The sequence below is a fragment of the Peromyscus californicus genome, unplaced genomic scaffold (genome assembly GCF_007827085.1).
Source record: "Peromyscus californicus insignis strain IS unplaced genomic scaffold, ASM782708v3 Scaffold_4__1_contigs__length_199733344, whole genome shotgun sequence".
Lineage (NCBI taxonomy): Eukaryota > Metazoa > Chordata > Mammalia > Rodentia > Cricetidae > Peromyscus > Peromyscus californicus.
Genome location: NW_026294562.1, coordinates 22,409,222 through 22,423,993, shown reverse-complemented (window position 1 = coordinate 22,423,993; position 14,772 = coordinate 22,409,222). Strand labels below are relative to the sequence as shown.

The 14,772-nt window shown below is 38.7% G+C and overlaps 1 protein-coding gene across 1 annotated transcript in view; it reads left to right on the top strand.

The window, feature by feature from the left end:
- LOC128094761 (cytochrome P450 2C70-like) overlaps window positions 1-14,259 on the top strand; it is a 51,618-nt gene extending 37,359 nt beyond the window's left edge. The window contains exons 7-9 of the mRNA XM_052713275.1: window positions 4,324-4,511; window positions 5,969-6,114; window positions 13,862-14,259. Coding sequence (XP_052569235.1) covers window positions 4,324-4,511; window positions 5,969-6,114; window positions 13,862-14,039 — 512 coding nt within the window. The 3' untranslated portion in view covers window positions 14,040-14,259. The remainder of the gene's footprint in view (window positions 1-4,323; window positions 4,512-5,968; window positions 6,115-13,861) is intronic.
- The last annotated feature ends 513 nt before the right edge of the window (window positions 14,260-14,772 follow it).

Genomic DNA, 14,772 nt, shown 5'->3' with positions numbered 1-14,772 from the left:
GCAAAGGGATGGATCTTATTTTCATATCCATTCTGTTAGCCTGTGTCTTTTTATAGGTGAATTGAGACCATTGCTATTAATGGATATTAATGATCAGTTATTGTTAATTCCTGTTATTTTTTGGTGTTAGTGTTGTATGTTTCTTTTGTTTGGTATTTGTTGGTGTGGGTCTATCTCTTGCCTGTGTTTTCATGGGTATATCTAACTTCCTTAGGTTGGATTTTTCCTTCTAGTGCTTTCTCTAGGGCTGGGTTTGTGGACAGATATTGTTTAAATCTGGTTTTATCATGTAATATTTTGTTTAATCCGTCTATGTTGATTGAGAATTTTGCTGGGTATAATAGTCTGGGTTGACATCCATGGTCTCTCAGTGTCTGTATAACATCTGTCCGGGATCTTCTGACTTTTAGAGTCTCCATTGAGAAGTCAGGTGTTATTCTTATGGGTCTGCCTTTATATGTTACTTGGCCTTTTTCCTTTGCAGCTCTTAATAAATTTTCTTTATTCTCTATGTTTGTGGTTTGATTATTATGTGGCGAGGACTTTTTTTTTTTGATCCAGTCTATTTGGTGTTCTGTAACCTTCTTGTATCTTTATAGGCATTTCCTTCTTTACGTTGGGAAAAATTTTCTTCTATGATTTTGTTGAATATATTTTCTGTGCCTTGAGTTGGTATTCTTCTCCTTCTTCTATCCCAATTATTCTTAGGTTTGGTCTTTTCATGGTGTCCCAAATTTCCTGGACATTTTGGGTCATGACTTTGTTGGCTTTAGTGTTTTCTTTGACTGGTGAATGTATTTCCTCTATTGTATCTTCAACACCAGAGATCTGCTCTTCCATCTTTTGCATTCTGTTGGTTATGCTTGCATCTGTAGTTCCTGTTCATTTACTCAGATTTTCCACTTCCAGCATTACCTCAGTTTGTGTCTTCTTTATTGTCTTGATTTCAGATTTCAATTCTTGAGCTGTTTCCCCTCATTTGTTTAATTGCTTTCTCTTGGCTTTCAACAGATTTACTGATTTCTTCTCATTTTTGTTTGAGTTTTCCTCGAATTCTTTAAGGGAATTTTTCATTTCCTCTTTAAAGATCTCTGTCATCTTCTTAAGGTCATTTTTATGGTCGATTTCTTCTGTTTCTTCTGTGTTGGGATGTTCATGTCTTGCTGATGCAGGTTCTAATGGAGTCATGGTGGGATTTTTGTTGTTGACTGTATTTTTACACTGGTGTCTACCCATCTCTTTCTCCACTTGGTACAAGTGGTATCTGTGTCTGAGGTAGACTCTCTAGGTTTGATTGATACTCTTGGTCCAGTGGGAGTTCTTGGTCTAGTTGGTGCTGATGGACTCTGTCTCAGGGAGAAGCACTTAATCCAATTGACCATTGTGGGCTCTGTCTCAGGGAGTAATTGTAATCTTGACATGTGGGAGGGTTGGGAGGGGTGGGACTTTTGGGTTACAAGGTCTTGTGGGGAATGGTGGTAGTCTGACCTATCGACAGTAGGTATGCCTGCCAACTGGCCTGAAACTGGGACTGAAATGGGTAGTGGTATAGGGGCACAGGGTTGTGCCCCTGGCCCCAAAGCCTAGGAGCTGGTGTGTTCAGGTTTGATGCTAAACACTCACCTCTTAGTTCAATTTGGTGCTGGCAGTCTCTGTCTCAGGGAATAGTTGCAGTCTCAGAGGGTGGGTGGAATTTGGGGGAAGTGGGGCTTGGTTTACAGAGTCTGATGGGGGACAGTGTTATTTTTGACCTGACTGCAGGAGGTCTGTCTGCCCAACTGGCCTGAAACTGAGACTGCAATGGATGGTGGTGTAGGGGCACAAGTTTTTGCCCCTGGGTCCCAACTAGACAAAGACTCAACTCTTAGTCCAATATGGTTCTGTCAGTCTCTCTAGAATGTACTTTTTGTCATGTATGTAACTTTTAATTATATGCAGTCCTCATTAGGGGCTACAGAGCCAAGTTATTTTCTGTAGCCTGGGCTAGTCAGAGTACATTTTCACAAATTGAGGTCAGGAATGGGTGCAAGGACTTAATCATTAGCCAGCAATAGAAATTGGCCTTTTTTTTATGTATGACCTAGCCAGATATCTCAGTATGTCCTTGTGAACTAAACTGCTATTTCTGGAAATGTATATGTTAAACCCATTAGCAAAGCTCCTGATTTTAATCTAAAGTTCTTTTGAAGCTTTGTTTTACCTATTGATGTACAAGAAACCTGTAATTGTAATTTTTAGCATAAACATTAAAGGAATTTGAACCAGTCTTGATTCAAATGTTTTCCTAAATCATAAATCTAAACTGTGACTAAAGCACCTTCTTAGTGGAACTCAATAGACCCTGACTGTGTCAAAAAATATACAGCAATTTTCTGATAATCCACAGATATAAATTCCCATACATTGAGAGTAATCATGAGATAGACACATTACAGTACAGGTAGTGGGGAGATTCCACAGCTGCTTTTGCACATGTGAAATTATAGACAAGAGCAAACATTATTCAATCTGTGGCTCTTAAGCCTTGCTTGAATAAGTTTCCTCCATCAGAGAATTATTCACCTGCTGGGTTGACCCTTGAATATAATTTGTCATGTGCTATATTACGCCATGGCCCATGACACTTGCCCAACCTTCTTTTCCTCTGTCATGCCCATGTGTTCTTTTTTATCTGTATTTTATCCTTCCTTATCATCTAATACTACCCTGGTTTGGTCTCCACACATACAACTCTTTATACAATACATATAGACATAATAGGTTAGGGTCCACCTATGAGGAAGAACATGCAGTTCTTCTCCTCTCTGAGTTTGGTTCACCTCAGCATTATGTTCTCCTTATCGATTTCTTTTACTGAACAATTTTATGTTGTAGTTTTCCTTCACAACTGAAAACTCTTCTGTCTCTATATGTATTACATTTTCATCATCCATTCATCTATTGATGAACATCTAGGTTAACTCCATTTCTTTGCTACCAATAAATAAGGAACTATAAATGTGTATGTGGCAGAGTACAGAGTTCTTGGGTATCCATAAATGTGCATATGGTAGCATAAAGAGTTCTTGGGTATATGTTCAGGAGTAGTATGGTAAGGTCATGTGGTAGATATATTTTCAACTTACAGAGGAACCTCCTAATCATTTCCATAATGGCTGTACAAATTTGCACTCACATCAGCAGTGTGTAAAGGTCCCTTTCCCTATATCCACAGCAGCATTTGCTGTCAGATTCCTTAAGGATAGCCACTCTGACTGGGGTGACTAGTATCTCAAGGTAGTTTTAATTTGCATTTTCCTGCTGACTAGGATGTCGAACACTTAAAAAATACTTTTGAGCTAGTTGTGTTTCTTCTTATGAGAACTGTGTTCATCTGTCCACTTGCAGATTGGCAGAATTTTTTGTGTGTTTAATTTTTACAGTTCTTTGTAGTTTCTGAATATTAGTGCCCTGTTTGAAAAATAACTGGCTGTTAGTTTCTTTTGCTATGCACAGACTTTTTATTTCATGTGCTCCTAAGAGTCTTGTTGATTCTTGGGTCCAGTACCCTGTTATCAAAGCTCTGTTCAGAAAGTTCTTGCCCACACTTTCTTTTTATTAAATATTTATGTATGTATATATGATGTATACAGTGTTCTGCCTGCATGTATGCTTGCATGCCAGAAGAGGGCACTCAATATCATGATAGATGGTTGTGAGCCACCATGTGGTTGCTGGGAATTGAACTCAGGACATCTGAAAGAGCAACCAGTGTTCTTAATGTCTAAGTCATATCTCCAGCCCCAACACCTACTTCTTGAAGTGTATTTTTGATGATTTCCTTAGAAGTTTCATCATTTCAGGGTTTAATTTGAGTCTTTGATCTGGTTTGAATTAATTTTTGCATAGAGTGAAAAACATAAATATAATTCATTGTTCTGCAAATGGATGTCCAGTTTTAACAGCACTGTGTAGTGAATAGGTGTCCTCTTTTCCCCATTGCTTGTTTTATTTTTTGTGTCAGGTTGCTGTGAATGTGTTTATTTTCCTAATTTATTCTTCAGTGTGCTTTTTATTGGCTTATGAAAGGTATGGATTTTATATATTAACTTTCTATTCTGCCACTTTGCTGAAAGTGTTTATTATCTCTATTAGTTGTGTGGTGAATTCATTCATGTCTCATGTATAGAATCATGTTACCCATGCATTAGGTTTTCTTCTCTTAGGGGAATGAAAGGATTTAGATTACTCAACTCTACTTCCTACCACAACATAAAATGATCAAGAATCACACAAAAATAATTCTTTTCCATTTTATAAAAATTATGATTTCTGCCCTGGAAGCTAAAATTCAGGAAGAAATTGAACAAGTGATTGGCAGACATCGGAGCCCCTGCATGCAGGACAAGAACCACATGCCCTACACAAATGCTGTGCTGCATGAGATTCAGAGATGCATTGATCTTGTTCCCATTCCCTTGCCTCGTGAAACAACACAGGATGTGGAGTTCAGAGGATACCACATTCCCAAGGTGAGATACATTTCATGTTTCCTCACTAGGCATCTTTGCCTGTCAATAATCAATTAATATTGTTGTAGGTGGCTTGACCTTCCACAGAAATGCCAGAATCATACCTCAAACATGTCACTCCGTCACTTTATGTTCCTTTGCCTGTCATCTGTTGAAACAGGCAACTCAAAACAATAGCAAACAAACAAAAAAAAAAAACCCACTACCAACAAAAACAAACCAGAATAGAACAAAACAAACAAAAGAAAAGGAGACAAAGAAAAGGCACAGGAAAGACACATGCAGAGGCACACATTTGCACCCACAGAAATTCCATTAAAACACAAAGCAGAAGCCATAGTATATAAACAAAAGACCTGTAAGTTAAAAAAAATATGCCAAGAGAATGCATTATGAATGAAACAAAATGTTCCAAAAATACCATTTAGTCAGTTTTCTGTTGGCCATCTACTACTGTGCATGTTGCCTGCTCTAAAGTGTGGTTGGCTTCCCCAGTGCGACTGTTGGAGAAAACTAATTTTTCCTATGTGAGTGGTTATTAATTTGAGATAGCTTCTGGGTTAAGGATGGGAACATATGTCCACTTCCCTTCTCAGAGCTGGAACTCTATCTGCCTTAGACCTTTAAAGGTTCTGTGCATGCTGTCAGTCTTGGTTAGTTCATAAACACACAAGTCCTGTTGTGTCTAAAAGGCCTTATTTCCTTGGTATCCTCATTCCCAACTGGCTCTTGCAGCCTTTGTACCTCCTCTTCTACAAAATCAAGTAGAATTTTCAATGGCAGTAACCTGTGAGATGTCACTAGTGAATATTATCAAGACCAATGCACTCCAGGAACCTTCTTCAATTCTGCAAGCTGCTGATATCAGACCACAAATTAGTGATGGTAGCTGTGAAGACAATGCACAGAGACCTGGAAAAAGAATTATAGGATATAAGACCATTAGGACTTGTAGCTGAAAGTTTTTCTGTATTCTGCCCAGATCTGCAGCCGCTCAGACCCAAGTAAACACACAGAAGCTTATATTAATTAAACTTGCTTGGCCGTTAGGTCAGGCCTACTACTGACTAGCTCTTACACTTAAACTCAGCCCATTTTTGTTAATCTATATGTTGCCATGTGTTCCATGGCTTAACCTGTGGGCCATTACATGCTGCTCCCTGGACAGCAGGCTGGCATCTCCTGACTCAGCCTTCCTCTTCCCAGAATTCTCCTTGTCTGCTTATCCCACCTATACTTCCTACCTGGCTACTGGCCAATCAACGTTTTATTAAACCAATATATAAAATACACAGCAAGGCCTGGTATTGATGTGTTCTTTAACATGGAACAAATGACTTCATTTTTGTGACTTAATCTGCTCATCTACAGAACAAAGAGATCAAATGAGAGATGTTGGAACTTTTTTTTAGGTTTACAATATTCATCATAAATGGCTTTGGTTTTCTTTCTTTCAGAGTACAAGTGTAATGGCATGTCTGACTTCTGCCCTGAATGATAACAAGGAATTTCCTCACCCAGAGAAGTTTGACCCTGGCCACTTTCTAGATGAGAGAGGCAACTTCAAGAAGAGTGACTATTTCATGACTTTCTCAGCAGGCAAGCAAACTTTGTTTCCACGTGTGTTAGGGCCCAGGTGAAGTGAGAAGCACTGTGCATGGAGGCTCCCATGGGTGGTATAAATAGCCATTTATATGAGACCAGAGGCAGCAACCCCAAGGTGAAGACTGCTTCTCATCAAATTAGAGTCTTCACCCACTGATTCTGATTCCTGACCCAGAGCTGAGCTTCTCAAGTGCTCTTTCTAAAACAAATCCTATTTTCCTGAGGCCTTTCTCTCCATACAGAGGATCCAGGTCACTGTAAACTCAAGGAACACCCTACATGGAGTGCCTGCCTCATTGTTCTGTTAAGTGAAGAGACATTATGACCATGGCAACTTCTATAAAGGAAAGCATTTCATTGGAGCTGGCTTATAGTTTCAGAGCTTTAGTTTATTATTTTGATAGCAGAAACCATGGTGGCACATAGGTAAACATGATGCTGGAGAAGTATTTGGAAATTCTGTATCTAGATTGGAAGGCAGCAGGAAGAGAGAGACACTGGTACTAGCTTGAGCACTTGAATCCCCAAAGTCTACCCCCAGTAGCACACTTCCTTCAGCAATGCCATACAACTCCAACAAAGCTACACATCCTAATGCTTGTCAAGTAGTGCCACTACCTAATGGCCAGAATTCAAATATATGAGTCTATACCAGCCATTCCTATTTGAACCACCACAATCTACTCCCTGGCCCCCGTAAACTTGTAGCTATATCATATTGCAAAGATGCATTCAGTCCATCTTCAAAAGTCCCTATAGTCTATCACAGTTTCATCACTGTTTAAAAGTCCAAAGTTCAAAGTCTTTTGGAGACTCATAGCAATCTCTTAACTGTGATCACCCCTGTAAAATCAAAATAAAATAGCACATCACATACTTCCAACATATAATGGCACAGAATATCCATTACTGTTCTAAAAGGGAGCAAAGGGATCACAGTGAGGAAATACTGGACCAAAGCAAGACCAAACGCCATCTGGGCAAACTCCAAACACTGAATCTCCATGTCTGATGTCAATGAGCTCTTTAGATCTCCAGACCTCTTTTCACCTTTGTTGACTGCAACATACTTTTCTTTCTTGTGATTGTTGCACACCCTGTTAGCAGTTTTCCTTGGCAGATATCCTGCTGGGGTCCTGCCCTGACCTATCAAAGGGTCCTTGAAGTGAGGAGTGAGTAATTGAGTAATGCTAGATAGGAAAAATATAGACATAGATGGAGAAAAATTTAGACACAAGATAGCTTTGAGAGGGCTCTGGATCAATACCCAGTTGCCTCGAGTTTATTTCAAATGGGATTTTTATACACTAGCAAGGGGAAATGCGAGAGACCTCCCCCTTTCAAGATCAAAGTATGAAGTACAAACAAGTATAGACCCTTTCTTAATTCTCTAAACACCCAGTAACCATGCCTAATGGCAAAGCATTTTGTAAATAGGTCTTGAAGCATAAGACAACTGGTAAGCATGCCTTTGGCCTCAGCATCCTGTTATAGAGCCTGAGCAACATAGGCTCTGACTCTCTGACCTTGAATCTAAAGAGAACAAACCACAAGTTGGAATCTTTGTGGGCTCCTACAGTATCCCATGATTTGGACATCTCCAGCATCTTAGGATCTGAAGTGAAATCTGTTGTTTGAATCTTAGATTATCTTATAATAAAAAAACACAGAGCCAGATATTGGAATGAAAGCTGAAAGATCAGAGAAGCAGAGCAAGCCACAGCCAACCTCACCTCCACAACTCCTTAGCCGATCCTTTTCCTCAGACTGAAAGCCCCTGAGTCCTCACTCAAGGGATGTCAGCTGAACTGCTTTACTACCTGATTCCTCACACCTTATATATCTTTCTCCACCCGGCCATTTCACTACATGTGATTAAAGGTCTGTGTGCTTCCCAGTACTGAGATTGAAGGTGTGTGCCACCACTGCCTGGCTCTGTTTACAGTGTGGCTTGAAGTCACAGAAAACCAGATGGATCTCTGCCTCCTGAGTGATAGGATTAAGGGTGTGTGCCACCACTGTCTGGCCTCTATTTCTAATCTAGTGGCTGGCTCTGTCCTTTGATCCTCAAGCAAGCTTTATTGGGGTACACACTATATCACCAAATTTCCCCTTTTTGTCTAAAACAATAAAAGAATGTTATAACTAATACAAGAAAAACTATATACAATAAGTATAATAAGTATATACAATATATACAGGCAAGAATTACATTAACAATGTCTAGTCCACTAACATTTAACAAATTCAGAAAAAATACTTCATTATTTATTCTAATTTGGTGAGTCCAAAATGTTGTATCTAATTTTTTCTGTTCTAACTTGTATTAGCAACCCAAAACAATCTTTTGATGTCTTTAAAACTTACACATTTTACATATCTTTAGTGAGTTTCTTTTTTGAATTTTTTAACAAGGAAAACTATATAATTATCTAGTCTTCAACTTCCTCAGAGATCCAAAAAGGAAATATTACCTAAGTTAGCAGAAAGTGGAAACAAATGACTTCCAAAAAACTGGAGAAATGACAGAAACAGCTGGTTGCCGGGACAGTCACCCAAGGTTCCTCTGCAACATTGGGGCATCCATCTTCAGCTTACAGGCCTAGCATATCAGACAGACTTACCTGTGAAGCAAGATTTTTCTGAAGGGCCTTTACCTTGTCTTAGGAAGGTTCAGCATTCCTTTTTTGTGTGTGCTGCTTCTCCACTTTGGAGAGCATACTGTCAGCAATTGAGGCAAGGGCATTTTCTTACCCCATGGATAACTTTTGCCACAAAGAAAGTAAACTCCATAAGTAGTTTCTTCAATGCCCATCATCTTCTCTGAAGTAGATTAGTGCGGCCAGGAGCAAACATGTCTCCTAGTCATAAAAAAAGAAAACAAATCTATGTTATTAAAACATCTTAAATGCCATATTCTGTAGATCTCTGAAGTATTTGAAAATGACCTATTTATCTAAAATATATTTCTGTTTGACCTTAAAAACATACCTAATATGACTTGCAAGTTTGATTTTAATAGGTGACTAAATGCTAACTTGCATTTCTTTATATCCTAATTAGTTGGTAATAATAACTTTCAAGGACTAGCAATTAATATTACATTGTTAAATAAGCTGTATAATAACTTGAATAAGAGTAGAAATATATATACAATATTTTCTAACAAAATCAATCTCAAATTTGTATCAATATACATAAATTGCATACAATATACAAAAATCCAATCCTGTTGCTGGAGTTTTCCTGCCTGGCCCACAGTCAGGACAAATCTCTCTCACCTGCCAGTCCCACAGACGCTCAGACCCGACCAAATAAACACAGAGACTTATATTGGTTACAAACTGTATGGCCGTGGCAGGCTTCTTGCTAATTGTTCTTACAGCTTAAATTAATCCATTTCCATTAATCTATACCTTGCCACATGGCTCATGGCTTACCGTCATCTTCACATGCTGTTTCTCATCATGGCGGCTGGCAGTGTCTCTCTGACTCAGCCTTCCACTTCCCAGCTTTATTCTCCTCCTTGTCCCGCCTACACTTCCTGCCTAGCCAATGGCCAATCAGTGTTTTATTTATTGACTAATCAGCAACACATTTGCCGTACAGAACACCCCACAACACAATCCAATTTAAAATATTTAAAACTAGTAGTTGCTTTCTAAAAGTAGATTCAATAATCTACCTTCTTATCTTATATCTATATCCTCTCCTTTTTTAGAATAGAGTCAATAATCCACCCTTTGATCCTATTATTTCTATGTCTCTTTTTTAAGAGTAGATTCAATAATCTACCTCTTATCTATATCTTCTTTTTTTCTTTTTCTTTTTTTCCAAACAAGAACCCTGAATCTATTCTCCTTGTTTAGCTTTTGTTTCTGACCATTATCAATTAACAACTTGTAACCAACCATTCTAAACAATGACAACTATACATAACCCATTGAATGACAAAAAACACTCACCCTAACCCTTGGGAATTTGGACATTGTTTTCTTAAAATTACTTCCAGCTGTCTGGGGGCAACAACATCTTTAGAGGATCCTGAAAAAGAAAAATGTTGGGTTAATTGTCAAGTCCTGGGAGAAGTAGCTGTATCATTTGTCGTCTAGTCTCTGCATAATGGGAAAATGCAGGGCTTGTCTCACATCCTTGCTTGAGTAGTCTGTGAGGCTGGATCATTTCAACTGCCCTCTTGAAATTGTCCTGAGCAGTTTGTAGTCCAAAACTGACCTTTGAGTGGTGCTTGTCATCTTAGTGGTATTATCCTGATGGAATCATCATGTGGTTCCATCATCTTTTTGGAGACTTCAAAGATCGAATTGGGTCAGACTATTTGTTCTTTGGTAATTTTTTCCAGATAGTTCTCTCTTCATCTTCAGATGCTTATTTGTTCAAAGCTCTTTAAATTCTTCAGAATGGTTGTTTTTATTTTCCTGAAAGACAAACACAAAACCCTTCCTCAACTCTAACTTTGGGACGGTTTCCTTTTCTAATCTTTATCAATTTTTATTTATAGTTTCTCCCTAAATTTTTGTTTTATTTTCTAAAGATGTTCTATCATGCAGAACAGTATGGTTTTTTACAATAGGTGTTAGGTTTTTTTAATTGCTCTGGGAAGGGGTTTCTTCTATACTGGCAGGAAAGAACCAAACGGAATTTGACATGGGGACTTGTGAGAGGTCCCTCATGGTGTTTCCCAATAGCAAAGGCAAGGGATTACCATGTCTGTCCCTTGTTGGACTACATCTGTTAGTCCAGTGTCTGCCTTTGCCACAGCTTCTGCATAATCCAAAAGGGAGGAGCATACTATTGGAATTGTTCTTAGCAAAAACATTGTTTCTAGGAATGCCCTGACTACAGTCCCTTTTAAGGTGACCTTGTTTACCACATTTGAAACATTTGACACAATTATTTTTCTTCAAACCTCTGGAAATCACTTCTCCTATCCAAGTATCATCATGGTCATGAGATTCAATATTCATTGTATCTCAGATCCATTCCTGTAAGGGTGCTGATCTTGCCTTTAATGGCCTAGTTACTCTTTTGCATCATGTGTTAGCATTTTCAAAAGCCAGAGATTCAATTATTATCTGTCTAGCTTCTGAATTTGGTATCATTCTATTTACTTCTGAAGACAACCTTTGTAAGAAATCAGTGAAGGTTTCTTTTGGGCCCTGTACAACATTTGTAAATGACTCAATTTTCTTTCCTACTTCTCCAATTCTGTCCCAAGTATTCAAAGCTGCCATTCAGCATAAAGCCAGAGTGTGGTCATCATGTAGAGATTGCCTTTCTACATTAGCATAATCTCCCTCTCCAAGAAGTTAATCTTGAAAGATTTCCATACCTCTAGCCCTACTTCATTGTTCAGTGGTCTTAGCATCCTCTTTCTACCAGGTCCTCCATTGTAATTGGAGACCAGTCTCTAAGACAGCTGTAACAAAATCTCTCCAGTCTTGAGAGGTAATTCTATTATAAGTGGACCACAAGTTTAACATCTGCTTCACAAATGGGGAATGCATACCATATGAGACTATAGCTTCTTTGAATCTCCTAAAATCTAACATTTGCAATGGAGTCCAGTCAGCTCTAACACAGCCTTGAGCATTTGGCAGTTCCTGTAAGGTTACTAGATAGGTCAAGGTTGGCTGTTTGAAAGTCTTATGCTGTTTCTCTGTAACCATACATTGCAATGCTGAGATTTGTTCACATTTAAATTCCTCTGTCTGGGTCTGAATATCTCTATGATCAGTTTTAACAAGTTTTTCTAAAACTTTTATCTTGGCACTCATATTAATCAACTTTTTTAATGATAAAACAAAAATAATCAAACAAATAATAATTATAATTGACATTACATAAATCCCATCAACATTAATTATCCTCTCATTTAGTTGTTCCATTTTCAGAAAGTCAATCATATTATCAAACAGAGACCAAATGCTCTCCATTGTAAATTGTTTCCCATTTTTTAATGTGGGGAAAAACTTTCTTTTAACTAGTTCCTCCCTTGAAGAAATCTTAATTAATGTACAAAATCTGCTGATAGTGACGATTCAGATGACAGTGTGGCAGTAGCCCAAGGAGTGGGCCCAAGGAAAATCAGAACCTACCTAGAGAGAAAAGAAGCCAAGTGTAGTGATATATTGTGTACCCTAATAAACTTACCTAGGGATCAGAGGACAGAACCAGGCACTAGATGGGACATAAAAGCCAAAAAGCCAGCTTTCTGCACTGGGGAACATGCAAAAGCAGCTAATTCTGGGGTGTTTGGAGCTTAAGCCTGGGGAATTTGTTGCAGAGAGGCTGCAACAGAAATTTAGCCAGTGGATTAGTGACTCCAGCCCATATGAAGACCCTGGCCCTGTGCAGCTCTAGGTAGGTTCTGATTTTCCTGGGATTAAAGGTGCGTGTGCTTCCCAGTACTGAGATTGAAGGGGTGTGCCACCACTGCCTGGCTCTGTTTCCAGTGTGGCCTTGAAGCCACAGAAAACCAGATGGATCTCTGCCTCCTGAGTGATAGGATTAAGGGTGTGCGCCACCACTGTCTGGCTTCTGTGTCTGATCTAGTGGTTGATTCTGACCTCTGATCCTCAAGCAAGCTTTATTGGGGTACACAATATATCACCACAAAATCCATGATTCATTTTCACAACTTCACACACTGGCCTCTCTGCGCCTCCATGCAGGGGCCCCCATACCACACACCTTGACTCAGCTGCTTTATTTAGCTGTGGGGGGAGATTCCACAACCCCTTTCTTACATCCTTGACTCTAAAGTCAGAACCACGTTCCTCTGGTTACTGGAGCTGGAATATGGCCCTCTTGTTCAAATACATTTTTACCAACTTCCTGTTTTTGATGGTTTCCTTCACGTTCTAATCTCTGCTATCCTGGAATTAGCTCTGTAGATCAGGTTGGCCTCAAAATCAGAGATCTTCCTGCCTCTGCCTCCTGAGTACTGAGACTAAAGGCGTGCACCACCATTTTCAGGTGTAAGCTCTTCCTCAATTCCTTTTCAGAAACTGTGTGCTTTGCAGGGTGGGGTCTTGCCCTGAGGAATTTGGGAAGTGTATGGAAAAATAAGTGTGACCAGAATTTATTATGCACATGTATGAAAATTTCAATTAATAAATTAATGTCAAAATATAAAAATACTGAGATTAAACAAATCTACATATGAGCAAAACTAAATGGACTCAGTAGGGTGTCTCTCTGTATTCATAGTACACACACATGCATAATTTAACAAGAATAATCAGCCAGACATGGTGGCATATGCCTTTATTCCCAGCACTCAGATGGCAAGTGGATCTCTGTGAGTCAAGGTCAGCCGGGTCTCCACAACAGTTCCAGCATAGTCAGGGCTACAAAGATAAATTATGTCTTGGAAAAAAAAAAGAATAATTAAATTAGTCACCATTTTAAGAGTGAGCAAGGTGGGGCACAGAAGCACTAGAAGTCAGGAAATGGAGGGGTAAAAATGATGCAAATACATTGCTCATTTATGAAATAAAAATATTAAAATAAGGAAAAAAACAAAAAGGATTCAAAAAAAGAAAATAAAGAAATTTGTCCTGAGGAAAGGAAGGACAGGAAAGAAATCAAGGCAGTGCAAAAATGCAATCAGTTGTTGGGTAATTAGTCTGGGTTAATTAGTCATTCATTAGCATCTATTCTATGTGTGTTAATTCAGAATCAGAATTAAATGACTTATCAGTTGTCACATCTTTTTTAGGAAGAAGAGCTTGCCTTGGAGAAGGTCTGGCCCGCATGGAATTGTTTTTAATGCTGACCAACATTTTACAGCATTTTACTTTAAAACCTCTGGTCAATCCAGAGGACATTGATACCACCCCAGTTCTAACTGGCCTGTTGTCTTTGCCTCCATCCTATGAGATTTGTTTCATTCCAGTCTGAAGTTGGGTAGTCTTTCTCATGGATGACTGAGACCCTGCTTCTATTTGTGAGCAAACAGGTCTTTCCTGTCCTATATACCTGTATCTTGCAATCCTTCTTAATGGCAGAGCTGCTATCTCTGAACTACAATACAATTTTCTCAATTCATAGGAACCAGTTCCAATTTTCAAATATTAAAAACCCTCACTGATTCAGCACTAATAAAATTTTGTTGCAGTGTTTGTCAGATCATTAACTATATTTTCATTTGGGTGCATTCTAAATGGACAATACATGTTTTGTTTTAGTAAGAGTTAGCAAACAGAAGTTATTCTGTGATTGTCAAGAAAACTAATTAAGTATTGAACCCAATCATCACTCAATCCTGTGTCAATAACTAGGAGAATTATCTCTTGACAATGTGTCATGTATACATTTTGTTTTTTCTCCATAACCTATTAAAGTATGATTAGATGTACAAATCTTCCTAAGTGATGTGCATGGATATGTACATAAGCACACTGGCAGATGTCTGTGTATGCACACAGGGAGATAGCAAGGGAAGATCATGCCTACCAAGAGGAGAAACATGAGACAAAACTTGAATTTCCCAGTTTCCAAGGGTACCCTTCTCCTATCTTCCTCCAGAGCTACCGCTCTGTACTTCACACATGACTCTATACAACATTGTATACATAAAAATAAGTATATGTATATATGGGTTTAAAGTTAACTGTGCTTAGTAAGTGCTATT